General features: G+C 39.4%; 1 protein-coding gene across 3 annotated transcripts in view; it reads left to right on the top strand.

Annotated features, from left to right (window-relative positions):
• The window catches only part of MRRF (mitochondrial ribosome recycling factor), a 64,207-nt gene that overhangs the window by 2,966 nt on the left and 35,064 nt on the right, over positions 1-26,177 (top strand). For all 3 annotated transcript variants that reach the window (XM_054501336.2, XM_063649924.1, XM_054501337.2), the window contains exons 2-4: positions 2,823-3,034; positions 17,418-17,573; positions 22,200-22,318. In XM_054501336.2, the coding sequence (XP_054357311.1) occupies positions 2,823-3,034; positions 17,418-17,573; positions 22,200-22,318 (487 nt within the window). The remainder of the gene's footprint in view (positions 1-2,822; positions 3,035-17,417; positions 17,574-22,199; positions 22,319-26,177) is intronic.

The raw sequence follows: 26,177 nt of genomic DNA on the forward strand, positions 1-26,177 counted from the left end.
GTATAGTGGGAATAATCATAGTACTTACTTCAGGTTTATCATGAGGCTCAAATGAGTTAATGTGCATAAGCCACTTAGAATAGTTTCTGTCACGTAGTCATCGTTATATAAATGTTAGGTATTGTTGTCATTATTGTTATCCTTTAAAGTCTCATTAATATCACTATGATGATGATGTGGAAGCTGTAGCTCAGAGAGGCTAAATGACCTCCCCAAGGTCACACAGCTAGTAAGTGGAGGAATTGAGATTCCAGTTCCAGACTGCGTCCAAAGCTCAGACACTTCCCCACGTTGCTTCTATGTATAGGTTAATTTTTTTGGCTAATACTTGGGATCTCAACAAATTTTTCTTCAACTTTAATTCTTTATCTGTGCTGAACTGAATGTTAGTTTGTATACCCTTAAGGTAAAGGACCTAAAGGACTACTTTTATTGAACTTCCACTTTGAAATTTCCTGACTTCTGTGCAATTAAAATCTACGCCTTAAGCATTTCAGCAATGTGGTTTATTTATAGAGTTGTCTTCCGGTTCACGTGTACTGGGTCTGCTTTTGGGTGCTGCGTTTTCTGTCAAAGGTTGTTTATTTCTAACCCCTTTTTGATTTCCTGTTGCTTTGTGAGTTGGTATTATGACCTGCAACAGGAACACCAGGAAACCTGTCTTAAATGGAGCAGCCAGATTGAGATCCTGTAGACTAAAATAAAAAACTACTCATTATTCTACAGCCATATTTGGTTATAAGTATGAGTTAGGCATTGGTTTTATTAGGGAAAAACCTAGATATAGAAACTTCACTCTGAGCCAAACCTCTGTGAACAGTTCTGCTAAAATAGAGCTTGGCTATTAGCTCCATGTCTTTGGACAGTGACTTAATCTCTCTGAACCTCAGTTTCAGCGTCTGTAAAATGGGGATTATTATACGTTCTTTGTGGCATTATTGAGAGAATTAAATGAAATAGTATGGTTAAAGCAAACAGTCCAAACTTGACCTCAATTAATGGTAGCTATTGATACTAATGAAGAAAAATATTCCTTTTTTTCATCAAATCTGGTTTTATAGACTTCATACACTGATCACTAACTTCTAGTATCCTTTACTGTTAAAAATTCCATCGCGAGAAATGATTTGCCTTTGTGCTACTCATTTGCTTTAAAAATAATAGCCATCATTTATTAAGCTGCTGTATTCCTGGCACTATGTTAGTTGTTTACATGTATTATTAAATTTTATTTTAAGTTCAAGGTTATTTTTATCATTGATGAGGAAAGTGATGCTCAGAAAAGAAGAGTAAATTGCCTAAAGTTGAAATTTACATCCAGGTCTGACTGATTGTAGGCTATTTTGTACATCATTAATAACATACAAGGTTTCTTTATTGTGTCTGACCCTGGCATAAGAGTTTTAGAGGCCGGGCATGGTGGCTCACATCTGTAATCCTAGCACTTTGGGAGGCCAAGGCAGGTGGATTGCCTGAGCCCAGGAGTTCAAGACCAGCCTGGGCAACATGGTGAAACCCTGTCTCTACTAAAAATACAAAAAAATTAGCTGGGCATGGTGGCATGTGCCTGTAATCCCAGCTGCTTGGGAGGCTGAGGCATGAGAATTGCTTGAACCCAGGAGTGGAGGTTGCTGTGAGCCAAGATCGTGCCACTGCACTCCATCCTGGGCAACCGAGTGTGACTCAGTCTCAAAAGATAATAAAGATAATATTTTTAAAAAAGTTTGAAAGAAAAGGTGATAGCTATCAACAGGTATTATTTTGGGGGGCTCCTGCTGTTTGCTAAGTACTGTGTCAAGGGCTTTACTTGCATAACCTCATTAATTATTCCAAACCCTAAGAAATTAGTACAATTATTCCCATTTTACAGTTGAAGAAATCAAGGAGCAGAAATATTCAGGAGTATTTAGTCAGTAATGGAGCTGGATTGGCTTCCTGGTCTTCCTGACGGCAAAGCCCATGTTATTCATTCCATTATGTTGGATCAAAATTTTAGGATGGGATTTAAAAAAAAAAAATAAGGTGTGGGACTGTTACTCAAAGGAGGCAGCTTCCAGGTATTTGATACTAATTGTTCTTAATTTTTACCTGAGCCATAGCAACATTACTGGCAGAAGCTATTAATGATATATTTGTCAGTTAGCTAGGGCTGTGTTCTATCCTGAGGTAGTTGTAGGCGATGGCATCTTTCCATGGTCAAAGACCTCAGATGTAGAATGCGTAACTTGTGTTAACACAGTAGAGGGTGGCATGTTCCAGAGCTCTAGTTCTATACCATGGAAGACCTCAAACCTCAATCATGCTTTAGACTCACATTAAAGGGCATCCTAATTGGTAATCAGTGCATAAGGAACCAAATAAAATTTTAATTAAATGCTGTCGTGTGAATTTTCCAGTCATTTTATGCCTGTTGAGATGGTTTTCTTATTTAAAGTCCTCTTCTAGTGCTCTGCCTTCCCTCTTTAAACTTTATCAAGATTTTCTGCTTTTTCTCATATAAGGGTTTAATTAGCATCATTAAAGTTTTAGTCTGCTGCATATTTGCTTAATGGGCATTTTGGTGCAGTGGAAAGAGCTTGGGGTTTGGAGTCCAAAGTGGGGAAGTTACTTAAATCTCTGTGAGCCTTAGTTTCTTCATTCTGTAAAATGAGGCAAATAATATTTTCTTCCAGGGCTGTTGGGAAAAGGATTAGAGATAATGTATTTAAATTGTCTAGTACTTAGCTCAGTTTATAGGAGTTGCTTGATAATTGGTACGAATTACCTGAAGTTGCAATGAGGTCTCTTTTACTTAGATCTGCTTTTTGTCTTATTCTTTTTAGTGGATGTTGCCAAGGATTGTCTTCAGTCATGGCCTTGGGATTAAAGTGCTTCCGCATGGTCCACCCTGCCTTTCGCAATTATCTTGCAGCCTCTATCAGACCCGTTTCAGAAGTTACACTGAAGACAGTGCATGAAAGACAACATGGCCATAGGCAATACATGGACTATTCAGCTGTACCAGTCCGCCATTTTGCTACCAAGAAAGCCAAAGGTAGAGACATGTGACGTTCTCTCCTACTTCACCCCTTTGTTATATTTGGCCCTTGAATTATAGCTGGCAGGTATCTCAGATGTACTGAATTTCTCCCTTTGCTAATATGAGGAAATGGTGCCTCAGCTATTTCATTTGATTAGCTTAAAAGGTTACAGTGGCAGAGATGGTGTTGTAACCCAGAGCCTGTTCTCATTACCATGCTGCCTCATTTGTTTTCTTGGTAGCTCAGAAAATGCCTAATTTCTTTCTTTTAGGTTTAGAATTAAAGGTACAAGTGCCAAGCAAGCCAGAATGCTTGTAGCAGGGATCGATATATTGTCTCCTTATAGGAAGATGCATATTGGAAGTATAATTAAGACCAGAAGGTGGTTGGGTGAAGTGGGTATTAGAGCCATGGATTTAGATGGATGATCTTAATGGCTTGTGTCATCCAGGAATGAGACTCTGATGTACTGCAGGTCTCAGCTTAAATGCTACTTCCTCTGGGAAGCCTTTCCTGACCTCTTAGACTAGGTCAAGTCCCCTGTTACCTGCACTCGTGCATTCTGTTATTTTGCCTTTGATGCACTTATAACAGCAGTGATTAATTAATTAAATGTAAGATTGATTATCATATATCTGTCTTCTATGCTGGACCTGATGAAGGTAGGTTCTATATTGTTCTTATTTAGCACCTAACAGGGCCTGGATATAGTATGTATTGACAAATTTTGTTGAATGAAAGAATGAGTGATAGAAAATTGTCAGTCACACCAGCAATTTGCAGTGGTGGATCAGGGAGTCCTCCCCCAAGAATGGCACTAGATACATGCTGCTGAATATTTTCCCACTGACTCTCCTTTTCTAATTTCATGCAGACCTTCCCCTTTCTGTAATAGGAAAATTAACAAATTGCTGGAAGAACAGTAATGCTTAGAAGACTTATATTCTGTTAGTAGTGTTAATAGTAATAACCTTTGATCTGTATGTAGCATTATATTTTTTAAAGTTTCTATACATTTACTAATTTTATCCTTATAATTATCCATTGAAGGAATTATAATTTTCCATTGAAGAAATCCTTATAATTATCTAGTTAATCCAGATCTCACCATTTTATAAACGAAGAAACTGAGATAGTTTGTGAGAAATTTGCCCATGGTCCTATATAGTTAATGGCAGAACCAGAAACTTGAGTTCCTGATGCCTACAGTACTGCAGTCTTCTAGTATACTAGACAGTAACTACAGTGCGTAAGCAGCATTTTTTCATATTTTGTGGGCTATTCAGTTTTGTCTTCTTTGATTGCCTCTTTAAAAGTTGGTTAAGCCGAGTGCTGTGGCTCACACCTGTAATCCCAGCTACTCAGGAGGCTGAGGTGAGGGGATTGCTTGAGGCCAGGAGTTTGAGATTAGCCTGGGCAACATAATGAGACCTTGCCTCTTAAAAAAAAAAAATGCTGGGCCTGGTGGCCTGTACCTGTGGTCCCAGCTACTCAGGAGGCTGAGGTGGAAGGATGGCTTGAGGTGAGGAGTTTGAGGCTGCAGAAGTTGGTTGTTTGACTTTTTCTTTTAGATTTATTCGATTCTTTTATATTAGGGATGCTCATTCTTTGTCCATAATATGTTCCAAGTGTCTTCTTTGCTTTTTACTTTATGATGTTTTTGTTGAACATGGGTTTTAATGTCATATTTTTTAGTCCTTTATTAATTGTGTCTTCTTTAAGAAATACCCCTCTATTGCAAGGTAATTTATTTCTGAATATAATGTGAGATAATTTTTAAAGTTTCCTTTCCAGATGGATAAGAAGTTGTGTCAAAATCCTTTATTGATTAGCCTACTCTTTACTCCCAGATTTGTAATGCCCTGCTCCATTGTGTGAGTTTCTTTATATTTATGGCATTGTTTCTGAGCTGTTGATTTTATTGAACTGCTTATCTCTCCCTTCAGTAAATTTCATACTGCCTGACTTACTGTCATAAAGTTCAATTTACTGGTACAGATCTTTCCCCTCACCACACATACGCTTTTCTTTTTCTTCTTGACTTTCTCCTTTTCTACATGAAATTTATGATCATAGTGTCAAGTTTTCTCCAGACAGCTCTTGCACAAGGCCGGGAGTGGTGGCCCACGCCTATAATCCCAGCACTTTGGGAGGCCAAGGCCGTTGGATTGCTTGAGCTCGGGAGTTCCGACCAGCCTGGGCAACATGGGGAAGCCCTGTCTCTACAAAAATTAGCCAGGTGTGGTGGTGCACCCCTGTGGTCCCAGCTACTTGGGAGGCTGAAGTGGGAGCATTGCTTGAGCCCAGTAGGTCAAGGCTACAGTGAGCCGTGATGATGCCGCTGCCACTCCAGCCTGGGGGACAGAGTGAGACCCTGTCTCAAAAAAAAAAAAAAAAAAGATCTTGTACAGTTATTTAATCAGTTCTTTAATCAGGTTTATTTCTGGGGGAATCCTATCTTTTTTTTTTTGTCACTTTTATATATATTAGTTTTTTGAGTTATATATAAAGAAGAGTGTGTACATAAATCATAAGTTTGTGCTTCAGTGAATTTTCACAAAGTGAACACAATCATGTACTCATCACCCAAATCAATAAATAGACTGTCACTTGTGTTTTCGAAACTTACCACATGTCCCTTTGAGTTGTTACTCTCCCACTATAAGGATAGATAACCCACTATATTGACTTTAACACCACAGATTAGTTTTGTCCTTTGTGAAGTCAGTATGGATTTTGTGTCTGACTTCTATTGGTAATAATCTCTTTGTGACATATGTCCATGTTGTGCACATAATGGTTGTTTGTGCATTTTTATTTTTTTAGTGATATTCTGCTGAAAGTATATACCACAATTTAATATCCATTCTACAGTTAACAGACATTTGGGTTGTTTCCAGTTTTGAGCTAAAACAAATAATGCTAGTATAAGCATTCTTGTACATGTGTTGTGGTGCACATATGTCCCTTTCCATTCTTCTCCCCTGCTGTCCTATTGCCCTCCCTTCTCTCCTCCCCGCACTGTCATTGGATTGGTTAGGAACTCTAGTGTAATTTGAATAAATGTGACTGGTGATAATAGGCATCTTTGTTTTATTCCTGACTTTATAGGAAACACTTCTTATATGTTAACATTAAGAGTTATGTTTGTGGAGAAATCATATTACCTGACTTCAAATTATATCACAGAGCTATAGTAACCAAAACAGCATGGTATGGTCATAAAAACAGACACATAGACTGTGTTAGTCTGTTGTCATGCTGCTATGAAGAAATACGCGAGACTGGGTAATTTATAAAGGGAAAAGATTTAGGCCAGGCACGGTGGCTCACGTCTGTAATCCCAGCACTTTGGGAGGCCAAGGTGGGTGGATCACTTGAGGTCAGGAGTTGGAGACCTGCCTGGCCAACATGGCAAAACCCTGTCTCCACTAAAAATACAAGTTAGCTGGGCATGGTGGCACATGCCTGTCATCCCAGCTACTTGGGAGGCTGAGGCAGGAGAATTGCTTGAACCCGGGAGGTGGAGGTTGCATTGAGCTAAGATTGTGCCACTGCACTTCAGCCTGAGTGACAAAGCAAGACTCTGTCACCAAAAAAAAAAAAAAAAAAAAAAATTAAAAAATTAAAAGGAAAGAGGTTTAAATGATTCACAGTTCTGCATGGCTGGGGAGGCCTCAGGAAACTTATAATCATGGCAGAAGTCACCTCTTCACAAGGCAGCAGGAGAGAGAAAAAGTGCCCAGTGAAGGAGGAAGCCTCTTATAAAACCATCAGATCTCTTGAGAGCTAACTCACTATCACAAAAACAGGATGGGGAAAACTGCCCTCGTGATTCAGTTATCTCCATCTCCCCCACAACAGGTGGGGAACTACAATTCAGGATGAGATTTGGGTGGAGACACAGTCAAACCATATCATTCCACCCCTGGCCCCTCCCAAATCTCGTCCTCAAAATTCAAAACACAATCATGCCCTTCCAACAGTCCCCCAAAGTCTTAACTCATTCCAGCATTAACTCAGAAGTTAAAGTCCATAGTCTCATATAAGACAAGGCAAATCCCTTCTACTTAGCCTGTAAAATCAAAAACAAGTTAGTTACATCCTAGATACAATGGGGGTACAGGCATTGGATAAATACAACCATTCCAAATGGGAGAAATTGGCCAAAACAAAGGGGCTACAGGCTCCATGCAAGTCCGAAATCCAGTAGGGCAGTCATTAAACCTTAAAGTTCCAAAATGATCTTCTTTGACTCCATGTCTCACATCCAGATCATGCTGATGCAAGAGGTGGGCTCCCGTGGCCTCGGGCAGCTCTGCCCCTGTGACTTTGTAGGGTACAGCACCCCTCCTGGCTGCTTTCACAGGCTAGCATTGAGTGTCTGCGGCTTTTCCTGGTGCACAGTGCAAGCTGTTGGTGGATCTACCAAGTTCTGGGATGGAGGATGGTGGCCCTCTTTTTACAGCTCCACTAGGCAGTGCCCCAGTAGGGACTCTGTGGGGGCTCCAACTTCACATTTCCCTTCCACACTGCCCTAGCAGAGGTTCTCCATAAGGGCTCTGCCTAGACTTTTGCCTAGACATGCTGGTGTTTCCATACATCCTCTGAAATCTAGACGGAGGTTCCCAAACTTCGATTCTTATCTTCTGCGCACCTGCAGGACCAACACCATATGGAAGCTGCCAAGGCTGGGGGGCTTGCACCCTCTGAAGCAATGTCCTGAACTGTACCTTGGCCCCTTTTAGCCATGGCTGGAGCAGCTGGCATGCAGTCCCAAGGCTCTTCACAGCAGTGGGTGCCCTGTACCTGGCCCAGGAAACCATTTTTCCCTCCTAGGCCTCCAAGCCTGTGATGGAAGGGACCGCTAGAAGGTGTCTGACGTAACATTTGCCCCATTGTCTTGGTGATTAACATTCAGCTTCTTGTTAACTTATGCAAATTTCTGCAGGTGGCTTGAATTTATCCCTAGAAAATGGGTTTTTCTTTTCTGTTGCATTGCCAGGCTGCACATTTTTCAAACTTTCTTTTTTGAGACGGAGTCTTGTTTTGTTGCCAAGCTGGAGTGCAGTGGCGTGATCTTGGCTCACTGCAACCTCTGACTCCCTGGTTCAAGTGATTCTCCTGCCTCAGCCTCCTGAGTGGTTGGGATTACAGGCATGCGCCACCACACCCAGCTAATTTTTGTATTTTTAGTAGAGATGGGGTTTCACCTTGTTGGCCAGGATGGTCTCTATCTCCTGACCTTATGATCCGCCTGCCTCGGCCTCCTGAAGTGCTGGGATTATAGGGGTAAGCCACCATGCCTGGCCAAATTTTTCAAACTTTTATGCTCTCCTTCCTCTTGAATGCTTTGTGATTTAGAAATTTATTCTGCCAAATACCCCAAATCATCTCTCTCAAGTTCAAAGTTCCACAGATTCTAGGACATGGGCAAAAACCCACCAGTCTCTTTGCTAAAGTACAGCAAGAGTCACCTTTGCTCCAGTTCCCAACAAGTTCCTCATCTCCATCTGAGACAACCTCAGCCTGGACTTCATTGTTTATATCACTGTCAGCATTTTGATCAAAGCCATTCAACAAGTCTCTAGGAAGTTCCTAACTTTCCCACATCTTCCTGTCTTCTGAGCCCTCCAAGTCTCTAGGAAGTTCCAAGCTTTCCCACATTTTCCTATCTTCTTCTGAGTCCTCTAAACTGTTTCAGCCTCTGCGTGTTACCCAGTTCCAAAGTTGCTTCCACATTTTCAGGTATCCTTATAGCAGCACACCACTCTTCCAGTAGTGTATTAGTATTTACTGTATTAGTTTGTTCTCACACTGCTAATAAAAACATACCCGAGACTGGGTAATTTAGAAAGGAAAGAAGTTTAATTGACTCACAGTTCTGCATGGCTGGGGAGGCCTCAGGAAACTTAACAATCATGGTGGAAGGCACCTCTTCACACGGGGGTGAGAGAGAATGAGTGCCCAGCAAAGGGGGAAGCTGCTTATAAAACCATCAGATCTCTTGAAAACTCACTGTCACAAGAACAGGATGGGGGAAACCACCCCCATGATAAAATTATCTCTACCTGGTCCCTCCTACTACACGTAGAATTATGGAAACTACAATTCAAGATGAGATTTGGGTGAGGACACAGCCAAACCATATTGTAAACCAGTGGAACTGAATAGAGAACCCATAAACAAATTCGTACACCTACAGTGAACTCATTTTTTGACAAAGGTGCCAAGACATACATTGGGGAAAGGACAATCTCTTCAATAAATGGTGCTGAGAAAACTGGATATCCATATGCAGAAGAATGAAACTTGATTTCTGTCTCTCATATACAAAAATCAAAATGGATTAAAGACTTAAATCTAAGACCTCAAACTATTAAACTACTACAAGAAACCATTGGGGAAACTTAGCAGTGCATTGGAGTGGGCAAGGATTTCTTGAGTAGTACCCCACAAGCACATACAACCAAAGCAAAAATGGACAAGTGAGACCACATCAAGATAAAAAGCTTCTGCACAGCAAAGGAAACAGTCAACAAAGTGAAAAAACAACCCACAGAATGGGAGAGAATATTTACAAACTACCTATCTGATAAAGGATTAATAACCAGAATATATATAAGGAGTTCAAACAACTCTAGGAAAAAATTTAATAATCTGATTTTAAAATGGGCAAAATATTTGAAGAGACATTTCTTGAAATAAGACATACAAATGGCAAACACGCACATGAAAAGGTGCTTGGCATCATTGATTATCAGAGAAATGCAAATCAAAACTATAATGAGATATTATCTCACCCCAGTTAAAATGGCTTTTATCCAAAAATCAGTCAATAACAAATACTGGCGAGGATATGGAGAAAAGGAAACCGTTGTACACTGTTGGTGGAAATGTAAATTAGCACAACGACTGTGGAGAACAGTTTGGAGGTTCCTCAAAAAACTAAGAATAGAGCTACCATATGATCCAGCAATCCCACTGCTGGGTATATACCCAAAAGAAAGGAAATCAGTATATTGAAGAAATGTCTGTATTCTCGTGTTTGTTGCAGCACTGTTCACAATAGCTAAGATTTGGAAGCAACCTAAGTTTCCATCAACAGATGACTGGATAAAGAAAATATAGTACATATACACAATGGCATACTATGTAGTCATAAAAAAGAATGAGATCCTGTCATTTGCAACAACATGGATGGAACCGGAGGTCATTCCGTTAAGTGAAATGATGCACAGAAAGACAAACTTTGCTTGTTTTCTAAGTGAGAGCTAAAAATCAAAACAATTTTGTGCATCTAAAAATCAAAACATTTGAACTCATGGAGATAGAGAGTAGAAGGACTGTTACCATAGGCTGGGAATGGTAGTGGAGGGGTGGGAAGGAGTTGGGGGTTGTTAATGGATACAAAAATTATATACAGTTAGAAAGAATGAATAAGATCTAGTAATTAATAGTGCAACAGGGTGAATAAAGTCAGTGATAATTTAATTGTACATTTAAAATTAACTAAAAGAGTATAATTGAATTGTCTGTTACGCAAAAGATAAATGCTTGAGGGGATGGATATTCTATTTTCTATGATGTGATTATTATTGCATGCATACATCAAAGTATCTCATGTGACCCATAAATATGTATACTATGTACTCATAAAAATTAAAAAATTTTTAAACAGAAAAACATTATGTTTGCTTTGCTGTTGGTGTTCTCTTTTAAGCAAATATCTTTTATCCCTATTTAGCTAGGAGTTTGTTTCATATGGGTATTTTAATCAAATGCTCTTACTGCATTTATTGAGATGATCTTTTTTTTCTCTTTTAATCTATTGATGTGACTCAACATCAATAGGTTTTTATGATGTTAAAACCACTTCTGCATTCTTGGTATGAGCCCTACTTGCTCTTGATACATAATCTGTGTTATACATTGTTGGATTTGGCTTGCTAGTATTAGGATTTTTGAGTCTATATTTGTATGTGCCATTAGCCTTAATGTAACTTTCTAGTTATCATGAGCGTGGTTTTCTAGTATTATCCTTCTGTGGCTTTTGCATTAAGAGTATCTTAGCCTCACAGTGTAAGTTGGGGAATACATCTCTTTTTCTTAATGGGATGGTCTATAAAAAGTCAGGATTATCAGCTCCTTGTGTGTTTTTTTTTTTTTAGACTGAGTCTTGCTCTGTAGCCCAGGCTGAAGTGCAATGGTGCGATCTCAGCTCACTGCAACCTCTACCTCCCAGGTTCAAGCAATTCTCCTGCCTCAGCCTCCTGAGTAGCTGGGATTACAGGCGCCCGCCACCACGCCCAGCTAATTTTTGTATTTTTAGTAGAGACGGGGTTTCACCATGTTGGCCAGGCTGGTCTCAAACTCCTGACCTCAGGTGATCTGTCCATCTCGGCCTCCCAAAGTGCTGGGATTACAGGCGTGAGCCACCGTGCCCGGCCCCTTGCGTGTTTGATAGAACTTGCCTGTAAAGTAATATGAATCTGGTTGTGTGTGTGTGTGTGTGTGTGTGTGTGTAGGTAGACTTTAAATCATAGAATTTGTTCCTTTAATGATTATGAGACTGCTTAGATTTTTCTCTTGATTTAGTAAGTTGTATATTTTAGGAAATTTTTCATTTTTTTGACCTTTCAAAGTTGTTGGTATAAAGTTGTTCATAATAGTCTCTTATTAAGATTTCTACTATTTTTATAATCATGTCCATTTTTTCTTTCTTAATATTATTTATCTGCATCTACTTCTTTTCTTAATTGTTCTTGACAGAAGTTATAAACCTTTTAAAAGAGTCTTTAATTTTTTGATCTCTCTTTTTTGCAGTTTTATGATTTCTGTTCTTTATTATTTACTTTCTCCGGTGTACTTGTTCTGTTTCTATCCTCTGAGTTGGACAATTAGTTCATTAATTTTTGGTCTTTCCTGTTCTCTTTTTTTCTTTGAAAAATTTTATTATAAACATGATGCTTTGATATACATACAGTGATAGGGTTACATACATGCAAATTAACATATCCATTATCTTACATAGTTACCTCCTCCTTTTTTTTTTTTGCAAAAGCACATAAAATCTGTCTTAGCAAAAAATCCAGAGTATAATACAATATTACTAACTATAGTCCTCCTGTTGTACATTAGATCTCCAGACTTGTTCATCCTACATATCTACTACTTTGTATCCTTTGATTTATATCTCTCCATTTCCTCACCACCACCACCACCCCACCCCGCTGACCCCTGCTAAGTATTATTTTATTCTCTGTGTGTATTCATCTTTTTTGTAGATTCCGCATGTGGTTAGGCATGGTGGCTCATGCTCATAATTCCAGCACTTTGGGAGGCCGAGGCGGGCGGATCACTTGAGCCTAGGAGTTCAAGATCAGTCTGGGCAATGTGGTGAAACCTGTTCTCTACAAAAAAAATACAAAAATTAGCCAGACATGGTGGCATGCGCCTGTAGTCCCAGCTATTCAGGATGCTGAGATGGGAGAATCACCAGAGCCCAGGGAGGTTGAGGCCTGTAGTGAGCTGAGATCGCACCACTGCACTCCAGTCGGGGTGACAGAGTGAGGCCCTGTCTAAAATACAAACAAGCAAACCCCCACCCCGAGATTCTGCATGCAAGTATAATCATGCAGTATTTTTCTGTGTGTGGCTTATTTTGCTTAGTGTAATGTCCTCCAGGTTCATCCATGGCAAATGGCAAGGTCTCGTTTTTTAAGGTTGAATAATATGCCACTTTATACACAAACACACACACCCATACATGCACCCATATCATTTCTCTATCCACAGACATTTTGGTTGTTTTCATATCTTACCATTGTGCATAATACTTTCTTCTTTATTTTTATTTCTTATTGTTTTTTGAGATGGAGTCTCCCTCTGTCACCCAGACTGGAGTGCAGTGGCATGATCTCAGCTCACTGCAGCCTCATCCTCCTGGATTCAAGCAATTCTCCTGCTTCAGCCTCCCGAGTAGCTGGAACTATAGGCACCCGCCACCACGCCCAGCTAATTTTTGTATTTTTTTTTTAGTAGAGATGGGATTTCGCTATGTTGGCTAGGCTGGTCTCGAACTTTTGACCTTGGGTGATCCGCCCACCTTGGGCTCCCAAAGTGCTGGAATTACAGGCATGAGTCACCACGCCTGGCCTGTTTTTTTTTTTTTTTTTTTTTTTTAAGTATTAAGGTTAGAAGTTTCTGTCTAAATACAACTTTAAATGCTTCCTATAAGGTTGTTTATTTATTTATTTTAGAGATAAGGTCTCGCTTTGTTGCCTAGGCTGGAGTGCAGTGGCACAATCATAGCTCACTCTAACCTTGAACTCCTGGGCTCAAGTGATCCTCTCGCCTTGGCCTTCCAGAGTGCTGGAATCACAGGTGTTGAGCCATCGTGTCTAACTTGAGTTTTTGACATTCAATATTTTTATTATGGTCGTTCCTCAATATTTAAACATTTCCATTATGCATTTCTCTATAGCCCATGAGTGTTTATTAAGAAGTGTTTAAAGTTTTTCAAACAAATGGTTGTTTTGGGGTTAGCTTAATTCTACTCTGTTCAGAGGGCATATTCTATATGATATAGATTCTTTTATTTTTGTTGAGATTTGATTTGTGTGTAAAACATGGTTGTTTCATAGAAGGTCCAAGTGTGCTTGAGAATAATGTATATTCTCTTTTTCTTGGGTGTATTGTATTAGATCAAATTGACTAATTTTATTGATCAACTTTTCTGTTTTTTTATTTGCTTAATTATCAGTTATCAAGGAAGGTATGTTGAACTCTCCTAGTATGCTTGTAGATTGATCAGTTTCTCCTTTTTTGTTGTTTTGTATTTTGAGACAGGGTCTTGCCCAGGCTGTAGTGCAGCGGTGCAGTCACAGCCCACTGCAACCTCAATCTTCTGGGCTCAACTGATTCTCCTACCTCAGCCTCCCAAGTAGCTGGGACTACAGGCACACACGGCCATGCCTGGTAGTTTTTGTATTTTTTGTAGGGACTGGGTTTTGCAATGTTTCCCAAACTGGTCTTGAACTGCTGGGATCAAGCAATCTGCCCACCTCAGCCCCACAAAGTGCTGGGATTACAAGTGTAAGCCACTGCACCCAGCAAGTTTCTTATTTTAATTCTATTAATTGTGAGGCTATCTTATTGATATATTTAATCTAGAATTGTTATATATCTTTCTGGTGAATTGTTTCTATTATCATTTTGAAGTTGTCTTCATGATTTCCAATAGTGAATTTTGTCTTAAAATCTTTTTTGTTTGATGATAATGTAGCTACACCAGCCTTCTTTTGACTGATGTTTGCCAGGCTTATAATTTTTCCATCCCTATACATCAAACTTTCTGTGATCTTTTGTAATTTCTAAAAACTGTCATGTTATATTCAACTAGATTTTTAAAAATCTTACTGAGAATCTCCCACTTTTAACTTGTCATTTTGATCCATTTATATTTATTGTAGTCACTGCATATTTGTGTTATTATTTTATTTTGTACTTTCTTTCTTTTTTTTGAGACAGTCTAACTCTGTCATCCAGGCTGGAGTGCAGTGGTGCAGTGTTGGCTCACCGCAACCTCCACCTCTCAGGTTCAAGTGATGCTTGTGCCTCAGCCTCCCGAGTAGCTGGGACTACAGGCATGCGCCACCATGCCCAGCTAATTTTCTGTATTTTTAGTAGAGATGGTGTTTTGCCTTGTTGGCTAGGCTGATCTCAAACTCCTGGCCTCAGGTGATCCGCCCGCCTCGGCCTCCCAAAGTGCTAGGATTACAGGCATGAGCCACCACGCCTGGCCTTATTTTGGACTTTCTTTATATCATGTTTTTTCCTTTTTTTTCTTTTTTTTTAAATGCATATTTAAAAAATTTTTTATTGATACATATTTGTACATACTTATGGGGTATATGTGATGTTTTGTTACATGCATAAATGATTTAAGTTAGGGTATATGGGGTATCCAGCATCTCAAGCTTTTATCATTTTTATATATTGGGAACATTTAAAGTTCTTTTAGCTGTGTTGAAATATTCCTTTTTTTCCTTTTTTCTTCTTCTTTTCCTATTAGATTAAATTTCTTTATCCCTCTCTGTCTTTTAAATTCTGCTGATTCAGAAGATATACTTTTAATTTCTTATTGTTTTGATGGTTACCCTTAACTAATTTTTTTAACCTTTTTATAGAAATAAAAAAGCACTGTAGGAAAGTGCAGCTGTCATAAATTTCACAAGCTGAAATCAGTTACAGCACCCAGATAAAAAAACAGAACATTCCTAGCATGTCAAAATTCCCCTTTGTGCTTCTTTCTAGTAAGTACTACCCTTGACCCTTTGCAGATAACTATTATTCTGACTTCTAGTAGCATGGATTAGTTTTCTCTGTTTTTTTACTTTTCAGTTTATGTTCTCATATCTGGCCTTTGTACTTAGAGTTTTGTATTCTTGTGTCTGGCCTCTGTGTTCAACATCATGTTTGTGAGACTCATTTAAATTTTTGTGTGTAGTTCATTCTTTCTCATGGTTGCATAGTATTTCATTCATAAATATTACTATTCATTCCAATATTGACAGGCATATCTTTAAATTATTAATGTGCATATTTCGTTTTAAAAGTTCAAAGTTGAAGATATTATTTCAGTTGCTTCTGGCTTCTGTTGTTGCTCTTGGGAAGTATTCTAAGTTTTAATCCTTCATGGATAATTTGTCTTTTCTCTTGGGCGTTTATAAAGATCTCTTTGTCCTTTGTTTTCTTCAGTCACAACATGTCTAGGTGTGAATTTACTTTTATTGTCCTATTTGAAACTTGTGTTTCTCAATCCGAAGATCCACATCTTTTTTTTTTTTTTTTTGATCTGTCGCCCAGGCTGAAGTACAGTGGCACTGATCTCGGCTCACTGCAACCTCCACCTCCAGGGTTCAAGCGATTCGCCTGCCCCAGCCTCCCGAGTAGCCGGGATTGCAGGCACACACCACCACGCCCGGCTAATTTTTGTAATTTTAGTAGAGATGGGGTTTCACCATTTTGGTCAGGCTGGTCTTGAACTCCTGACCTCGTGATTTGCCTGCCTCGGCCCCACAAAGTGCTGGGATTATAGGCATGAGCCACCGCGCCCAGACCCACATCTTCTATCAGTTCTGAAAAAAAACCTAAGCCATTGGTTTCAAAGCATAATGGTAACATGGGCAAATAAATGTTTTTAAAAATCACTCCGTTGCTTACCGGTTGTTTACTTTGGATGAAACATTTAAATGGCTTGTGCCTTAGATTTCTCATCAGTACCATGGGGACAATACTAATCACTATTCTTCCTACCTCAGAGAGCTATCTTGAATAGCAAGGACGAGAATGTACTTGAAATTGCATTGCAAGTTATAATATGCTACCCAAATAGGACAGGATTGAGTTCACTGTAGATGTTCAACAAAATTTATTGAATTTCTCAATAAATATTTGTTGAATGTTTAATGAATAAACAGTGTAAATATTGTTTAAAATTTTTATTGTTTTTCTCCTTCCCCATTCCCTATAAAAGAAATGCAAGAATATTTGCATCACTCACAGAAATTATCTATGTATACACATAGAATGTATATGAAAAATCACTACGATTATTTAGACATAAAATGAAATTATATTCAGCTCCCAATGCTGTTGATTTTCTAAAATATAAGCCATTGTCTCTACCATTGGTAGTGTTTAATGTCTGTAAACTACTATTGTTCCTTTTGTCTGTACTCTACCAGCCATCAGATATTGTGTGCATATCCTTGTCTTAGAATGTTCGTTTTCTAATGAATTAATGTATTTCCTGTCTCTCTAATTAGATTTTGTGGAGATGGGCTAGTGAAAAGTTCATGGGTTTAAAATTAGGCAGATCTGGAACCAGATCTTGACTTTTCCATTTCCTGACCTGTGACATTAGGCAAATAGCTTTACCTTTCTCATCTTCTGTTTACTTTTCTGAAAAGTAAGGGATTAATTTAGTTATGGATTACCTGCCCTGTGAATAGTGTTCTTTTAGGTGTTTGAATGACTTAATTTGTATCCTTGTAGCAACCTTGCAATACAGATGTTACTATTCTTTTACAGGTAGGGAACTTGATACTTAGAAAGATAACTTGCCTAAGGTCATAAAGCTAGTATGCATTATAGCCAGACTTTTAACCTGGGGTGTCTGATTATAAAGTGTGTCCCCTCACTAATATCTGAGAAGGTGTTTAGCACAGTTGACACTCAGTTAATATAGGCTCTTTTTTAGTGGAGTGATAATGTTTTATAATTTTCTAGCACTTGACATTTTTCCCTGTACATAGTAGGTACTTCTTCACCAATTGCTTATGGCTCTGTTTGTGCTGCTGTTGTTTTATTCACTGAATGTTCACTTTTTAGCCAAAGGGAAAGGACAGTCCCAAACCAGAGTGAATATTAATGCTGCCTTGGTTGAGGATATAATCAACTTGGAAGAGGTGAATGAAGAAATGAAGTCTGTGATAGAAGCACTCAAGGATAATTTCAATAAGACTCTCAATATAAGGACCTCACCAGGTTAGTGACTGAACCAATGTCTGGGGAGGGATGTAATGGAAAGAGCATGGGTTTGACAGAGTTGAATTTTAGTCCCAGCTTTGCCATTTACTAACTGGTGGCCATGGGCAGTTACTTTACTTTTCTGGTCCTCCGTTTTCTTGTTTGATTCTTAACTTACAGCTTTGGGGTGGTAGTTAAAATAAATGAGGTAACGTATTATGGTTTTAGCATAGTGCCTGGTACATAGTTAACACTACATTTATTTATCCATGCTGCAAATTTTTGTCTACTTTGGAACTAGGCATTGTGCTAGTGCATAGTAGTAAACAAAAATAGGTATTGTCTTTGCTATCATGGAATTATACTCTCAAAAAAATGAGATTTTTATTATGAATGTACTATAAACACATCTAGGTATTTAGTCTTGTAGTAACTGACATCTTTGGTCCGATTTTTCCAATTTGTCCTGTTTGGCAGTTCTTATCCCTTACTGGGAACCAAATGGATACAGACCTGCCCACGTGAGGGATTTCTATACCCCTGAGCTTGACCAGGAAGATTCCGTTTGGGTTAATAACTTCCTGAAAGTGGCTTTTCTAAGTGGGAAATGTCAGAACTGTCTAGGCCAACTGTTTGCAGATGTGATGGAGAAGTGAGTTGTCAGCTGATGGTGCAAGCAGGCAGGAAAAATCCAATTGCTGTTAAATTAGCCTTTTGCAAATTGTCATCATCCTAAAGTCAAACCTGGGACCCCCCTCTTAAGGTACCTGTGGGAGCTTGGGCTGCTTCTACTCACATCTTGATTAGGATAGTTCATAAGAAAACTAGAAATATTTGACTCTTAAGAAAACCAAGTGAAAAATACAGCTCCACTTATAAACGCTATCAGAAATATACCGAGTTCAGAGATGAGATCCAGTGTGAAACTAGAAGACTGTTCCCGTCATTTGTCAACCTTTGGGCTGGGGCATTTCTGCCTTTGCTGACAGTAGAGCGTGCCATTCAATCTCTCTCAACTGTTTATTTTAAACTTGCTTATTATTTTAGGTATGAAACTGATAAAGTGCTCTGTCTCCCCTGTGCTTTCTGGCCTGTTAACATTCTGCAGCCGAAACCAGAGAGCAGTTTGAGAGGAGCTCAGGGAGAAATGTGATACTTAAAATTAGCCAGCAAGCTCCACTCTTGTTGAACTTAAAAAGATGATGGGCCTGGAAAGAGGTTGGGAGTGTAATTTGTTAAATGTTAACCTCTGAGAAAATGAGGGGCAGGAATGAGGCTGAGGGAGAATCTCGCTGGGGACAGATTGAGGGAAAAGGATTTGATGCATTATGTCGATATGGATTTAGGAATGGTAACCACCGCAATTGCATTCTGAAAAGCCTGTGTTGGGACTTCTGTGGCAAAGGATCTTATGGCAAATCAGGAAGACTGAATTAAGATCCATTTCAAAAGGCCTCCTGTTGGTATTTCCTCTTTCCTTTCTCTTCAGGATTATGTTTGTATAACGTTCTGTATAGAACTTGGGGCCATGAAGAGACTGGGTGAAATAGACTAAACTTAACTAGTCTCTTTTGCCAGATTCTTCCATTTTATCTTTCATTACCATCTGTACCAACAGGTACTTTTCCCCCTACACTTTCCTCTTTCTCACAGCAATTTCTATCTCCCAGATAACTGACACCTTTTAACAGTTGTCTAGATACAGGTTTATTTGTTTATTCATTGTTGTCCTCTTCCCTTTCATCCATCCATGCATACATTCATTTATCATCAAAGCATTATTGAGCACTTTTTCTGTGCTGATTAATATGTGCTGTGGATACAGAGAGAAAATATATTGTCCCCACCTTCCAGAAGCCTAGAACCTGATGTGAAGAGTCAAACAAGTAAACCAACATGTATAAAACTATACAGCAAAGCTGAGTGGTGAAGACCAAATGACTTTGGAGTTGGTCAGACCTGGGTTTGAATTCAGGCTCCATTAAGAGCTGTTGTGATCTTGGGCAAGTTACTCTGTATGCCTCAGTGTCCTTGTCTATAAGGTAGAAATAATAATAACTGTCTCATAGAGTTAATATGATATTGACAGCAAATACAATATAGAAAGCGTTTATCATGATGTCTTGCTTATAGGAAGTATTCAGTAAATATAGGTAATTATTATTATGGAAATGTGCTCGGATGCTGGGGGCTTATAAAAGAGGTTTATAATCCAGCCTAGGAGATCAGACAAGATTACTGAGATTAGATGCCACTGTATCTGACTGTTAAGGAATGAGCAGGATTTATCTGAACAGAGAAGAGTGTTCTCAGTAGAAGGAAAAATATATGCAAGGGTCCTGAAGCAAGACAGAACAGAGTTTATTAGAGAATATTAGAGTGTATTAGAGAAATTAAAACACAGAATGTCAAGAAGTAATAATAGTCAGCATTTACTGGGACACAGTTTAAATGCTTTTCGTACATTCTGTCATTTAGTATTCATAAAAACCCTATGAAATATAAGTACAATTTTTTTTTTTGGAGTCAGAGTCTTGCAGTATCGCCCGGAGTGGAGTGCAATGGTGCGATCTCAGCTCACTGCAACCTCCTTCTCCCAGGTTCAAGCGATTCTCCTGCCTCAGCCTCCCAACTAGCTGGGATTACAGGCGCCCGCCACCATGCCCAGCTAATTTTTTGTATTTTTAGTAGAGACAGGGTTTCACTATGTTGGCCAGGCTGGTCTCAAACTCCTGACCTCGTGATCCACCTACCTCAGCCTCCCAAAGTGCTGGGATTACAGGCGCGAGCCACTGTACCTGGTGAGATATAAGTACAATTTTTATGTCCCATTTAGAAATCAGGAAACAGAGGCCAAGAAGGCTGAAGGGATCTACCCATGGTCACACAATCAGAAAGTGGCAGAATTGGTATTTGAACTCAGGTCATTGGTCTTCAGAATAACAAAGACTTTTACCATTATACCTCCTGGACTTTTCCAGGTTGAAGCCACTGGTGTCAGCAGCCTTCTGTCTTATGATGACATTGAATCTGGTTGAGTATCTCAAATCAGATCTTTGGGCCACAGTATGGTACTGCATTATTCTAACAACATATTGCCAGGACAACTCCAATTTGTTTAAGACTCCATTTCCCCCCTTTTCTCTTTGTGTCTCAGAATGAGCCATCCTTGAGTGGTTCCTACTGTGAATGGTAAGGTTTTTCTTCTAGTTCTCATTTGCATAGGAAATAAGGGAGTTTGAATAATGCCTCTTTTCCATCTGTAACTGTGGCTTTATTGCTTGCCTTCTTGCCATTTTTGAAAATTTTTCCCAGGGTTTTCCAGAATCTAGATGCAGATAAAGATTATATCCAGGATAATAGGAAAGTGTTAATAGTTTTGTTGTTGTTGTTGTTGTTTGTTTAATGGGCTAGTTTCTAAAGGGGATCTAAGTACCAAAATGAAGGGTCGTATAAGCAAATGGTTCCAAATCTGGCTGTGTCAGAATAATGTGGTGAACCTAAAAAAAAAATTACAGGCTTCCCCAAATCACAGGCTCTGAAGCCTCTGCAGAATCAGGATCTCTCCGGGGTGGGGCCCAGGAATCTAATTTTCAAAGCTCCCTGGTAATTCTGATGCACAGCGAATTTGAGTTCCATTTGTAAGGGAAAGAGCCTTGATTGAAATCAGAATTAAGCACACCTGAGTTTGGGTCTTGGCTCTTGTTTTTCCTTTTGTTACCCCTATGATCTTGGCCTGTTTATTCTTCCCAAGTCTTATTTCCTCATCTGTAAAGTGGGGGTAATAATGCAGTGTTACAGGGTCGTTGTAAGGACTAAAAGGGATAATAAGAGGTACCACTTTAATGCATATTTTTTGGTGTTTATTGTATACTCCATTGTTTATATTTAGTTAGACTCCTTTAGCTACAGTCCTCACTCTAATCCTCTAAGGTAGTTATTTTTTGACTGAATTGGAAACCAAGGCACAGAGAAGACAAGTAACTCACCCGAGGTTTCATAGCAAGTAAATGACAGAGTTGCTTGTGAGGGTGATCAGCTGTTTCCAGTTTTAGTTCTAAAAGCCCTGTCACAGAAAATTCTTCAGCTCCAGGCAAACCAGGATGGTTGGCCACCCTAGTTGCTGGTGAGGAATTCCAACCTAGTTCTGTCAACATTTCAAGCTTTTTCTATCACATGATACTGCTGTTCCTGTGAAAGCCCCTTGTACACTCAGATGTCACATTGATAAGAATCCCTAAATGTTTGTTGAATCTGAATTATTATTATTATTTTGAGACAAGATCTCACTCTGTTGCCTAGGGTGGAGTGCAGTGGCCAGTACAGCTCACTGTAACCTCTATCTCTTGGGTTCGAGCAATCTTCCCACCTCAGCCTCATTGCTGAGTAGCTCATCTTCCAAGCACACGCCACCATGCCTGCTAATTAAAAAAATGTTTTTGTAGAGATGTGGTCTTGCTGTTTTGCGCAGGTTGGTCTCAAACTACTGCCCTCAAGCATTCCTCCCAAAGCTTCACTCTCCCCAAGCTCTGGGATAACAGGCATGAGCCACTGCATCCAACCTGAATCTGAATTAGAAAGGGACTTAGATTTGGGGCTACTAAGGTTCTTTGGAATTCTAAAACTCTATAATTTTTCTTTGAGGATCCCTTGACAAGATTGCTGTGGTAACTGCTGATGGGAAGCTTGCGTTAAACCAGATCAGCCAGATCTCCATGAAGTCGCCACAGCTGATATTGGTGAATATGGCCAGCTTCCCAGAGGTAAGGTGGCCTTGCTAAAATCTCTCTCTGTGGTCTCTTTTGGAATGGAGGAGACTGGGTCATATCAGGAGGAAGTATTCCTTCAGCTTAGGATGAAACGAGAGAAGACATAATAAAGAGAACTTAAGGATAAGGCAAAGCTCTTTTCCTGTTGCCAGATTCCTTTTCTGTTAAAGTCAGATGCTACAGAGGCTAGGTAAGTTGTTTGAATACCCAAACGGGTCCCAGCTAAGAAAAACAATACTGGAGATGCAGTGATTGGTGCTTGGCCAGCGTGAAAAGGCTCTGGTGAGCTGGAGAGCCTGTACCTTGTCTGAGTGGAATGCCTCTGCCCAGCTCCTGCTGATCATTGCCAGGCACAATGTAGGCCTGGTAATCAGTGTTACCTGATATTATGATTTTTATTTCCAGAAGAAGCTAGTAACACAAATTTTTATGTGACATCTTTATTCTGTAAATGTTGATGACTAATTGAGTTTTTTTTTTTAAGACTGTGAAGCAAATAAAAGAATATTTTAATGGGCCAAATGTGGCCTGAGGGCCACCAATTTATGACCGTGACCTCTGCATTAGTATTTGGAGCAGACCCTCCAGGAAGTCCTTTTATACTAGACTGACCATTGCAGAATATTGCATGGAGCACAGTGCTTCCAAAACTGGAAGGTGGGTTGTATGAGGTCATTGCATCGTTGAGGCTTTATGATTTTAAGTGTAGTTGAGGAAGGTAATTGGGCTTTTTGTTATTGGTCCACTAGGAATTGGCCTGGATTAGGAGTCCTAGAGTACCTGGAATCCGGTCCCATCTCTACCACCAACTGGCTGTTTGACCTTGGGCAAGTTGCTTCACTCTCTGGGCCTCCATTTCCTCATCTGCTAATATGAGGTGAAGGAATCCTCCTGTTCTTATTGTCTATTTCAGTAGTTGTATTCCAAAGTCATAGACCAAGGTTGGACCTGTTGTATTTGACAAACTAGGCTAGAGATAGGAGAAAGCCCTTGCTGTGAACACATTGTTTCAAATCAAAGAGCTCTGATAGCTAACGGGCCAGGCACACCTGTGGGGGTGCTGTTACCACTCCCCTACTCCATTCTCCATACTACAACCAGAATGAGTTTTTGAAAAATATATATTGTGCCAGGCGTGGTGGCTCATGCCTGTAATCCCAGCACTTTGGGAGGCTAAGGTTAGAGGATCACTTGAAGCCAGGAGTTCAAGACCAGCCAGGGCAACATAGTGAAACCCTGGCTCTACAAAAATTTCAAAAATAAAAAAATTAGTGAGGTGTGATGGCACACGCCTGTAGTCCTAGCTACTCAGGAAGCTGCAGTGGGAGGACTGCTTGAGTCCAGGAGTTTGAAGCTGCAGTGAGCTATGATCATGCCACTGCACTGCAGCCTGGGTGACAGAGCAAGACCTTGTATCTTAAATAAATAAGTAAAAAATATATATATAAAAAAGATTTTGTCATTTGTCATTCCCATGCTTTGCCTTTATTGGTGGCTTCTAGCAATCTTTAAGAAACAGTCCAAAATCCTCACTGTGGCCAGGAAACAGTCCAAAATCCTCATTGTGGCCTAGATGGCTTTGCTTGATTTTGCCTCTGTTTTTTCAGTTTTGCCAGTCTTGTGCCACTGTCATCCTTGTACAATGCTTTAGCCACACTGGTCTTTCAGTTCCTCAAGCACACCAAACCCTTTGCATCCTTAGAGCCTTTGCATATCCTGTTCCCATTGCATGGAACACTGTTGCATGGCTAATTGCTACTTATATTTTGGATCATGGCTTAAACGTCACTTTCTTAAGGAAGGCTTTCCTGACCTCTCCAATCTAAATTATTCTTCCACACTAAGTTCTCCTATACAGCACAATTCTTTTTCTTTATTGCACTTATTACTAGTATACATTTGTGTACGCATTTATTTTTCATCTCACTTTTACTAGAGTGTAAGCTTGGAATGTAGGAATGTCTAATTTGCTCATTGTGTCCAACACCAAACACAGTGCCTGGCACATGGAACCATTTGGTAAATTTTCCTTGAATGGATGAATACCTGTTATTAGGTTGATAAAAGGGAGGCACTCATTTCTGGTGTTAGTGAGGAACGGAGAAATTGATGAAAAGGGAACTGTCAACTCTTCCTCTTTCTGGGCCCCACTGAACCACTGAGGCCTTTCCTCCTTGTTCATCTAATCCCATAGGCACTGCGAGCCAATTTAGGGAATAGCCTCCTAATTACACAGCTTGAAGACCTCATCAGGCAGATTGCTTTTCAGAGCTAGCCACTTCTTTTATTAAATAGCAAATGGCATTCACAGAAGAAGCACCTGATTGGCCACCAGAGCATCTTATGAAGCAGGAGGAGATATTAACAGCTTAATTTTTTCTTAGGAAGTTGGGGTATATCTTCATTTTTCAACTCAGACATCTTTGCCATTTGTTCAAGTTGAAATTCCATGGGTTTTGAAAAAATCCTTACAAGTATATCAGTGGAGAGGTTCATTTACAGGGACAGAATGAGGAAGTGTGAGTTACATTGTCTTTTGAATTCCTTTATCTCATCTGTTGTATATATTAAACAAATAACTCTAACTAAAGATTTCCTTCCTCCAGCTTCGAAGCTGACCGTAGAGTACCCAGGTTCATAGCTTTAAAATGCTGAGCTAATCTTACTCTCTGTGTTTATGTAATTTCTGTTTCACATACAGTTGGCTTTCTTTCCAAACCTGAGCATTTCCGTGTCATGCTGTAGTGACATGATGCAGATTTACATGCATAATGTTTTTGAATGCATTGAAGACAGAAAACTGTGTTGCATTTGTTTAACATGTGTCCTGCTTGATAAATGATACACATAGTTGCTGCCTTCCATAAACTTGCCTGCAGCTAGAGTTAATGATGGGAAAGAAAAGAAGGGAATAAAAACCACAGCATGATTTGAATAAAACAAGGCAAATGAAAAAAAATAAAAATAAAAAACCACACACAACTCTTGCAGGCACCATTATTGCTCTTGTGGAAGGAAGAAAATGAATGTGTATTGATTGTCTCCTTTGTCGCTAGTCTCTTTCTCATGTTTTGTTTCATATGATCAGTACAGGTACTCTGTAAAATTAGGCATTATTTATTTCATTTTATAGATGAGGAAACTGAGACTCAAAAAAGTAAAATATTTCTACTAGGTTCACACTGTTGTGACAGAGCCAGGGTTTGACCATATCTCTGTTGGACGTGAAAAGCCTGTGCTCCTTTCACCATTCATTTGTTAATTCAGCACATATTTTTTGAGTCCTTACAAGTGATTAGTTTCTATTTGAGGTGCTGGGAATTCACTGATTATTAAGACAGACTATGTGTCTGCTTTCATAGACTACATTCTAAGGACTTACTGGGATATGAAGAAAATGGAAGGCCAGTAATTGATATGGCACTAGCAGAGTTGACTTGAATCTAAATTCTCAAGGACTTGTTCACCTGTCTACAAAAGTCTTATTTTTTGTTGTTGTTGTTATTTAGCACAGATTAGCTTAGAATAACAAAGGCAGATGCTACTAATTGATCACATCACCCTTCTCTGCCTGACCCCCAGATGAGATTTGTGATCTTTCTCAACACTCTACTCCAAGCAGCCACAACCAGTTAGTTATGTCATCATTTGAGAGCAACCTGTTTGCCCTGTGATACTGTCGAGCATCCTTTCCGTGAAGGGATGATGCATAAGAGATGGAAAGTCTATAGGAATGTATGCCCCTTTAGTCTGAACTAAAGAGTTTTTCAGATGTCATATGAGAACATGACTAATTCCCTGAGGTTCTGTGTCCTACCATGTCAAAGGAAAATAAATGTAGAATTCAGTAGGT

The sequence above is a fragment of the Pongo pygmaeus genome, chromosome 13, assembly GCF_028885625.2.
Source record: "Pongo pygmaeus isolate AG05252 chromosome 13, NHGRI_mPonPyg2-v2.0_pri, whole genome shotgun sequence".
Lineage (NCBI taxonomy): Eukaryota > Metazoa > Chordata > Mammalia > Primates > Hominidae > Pongo > Pongo pygmaeus.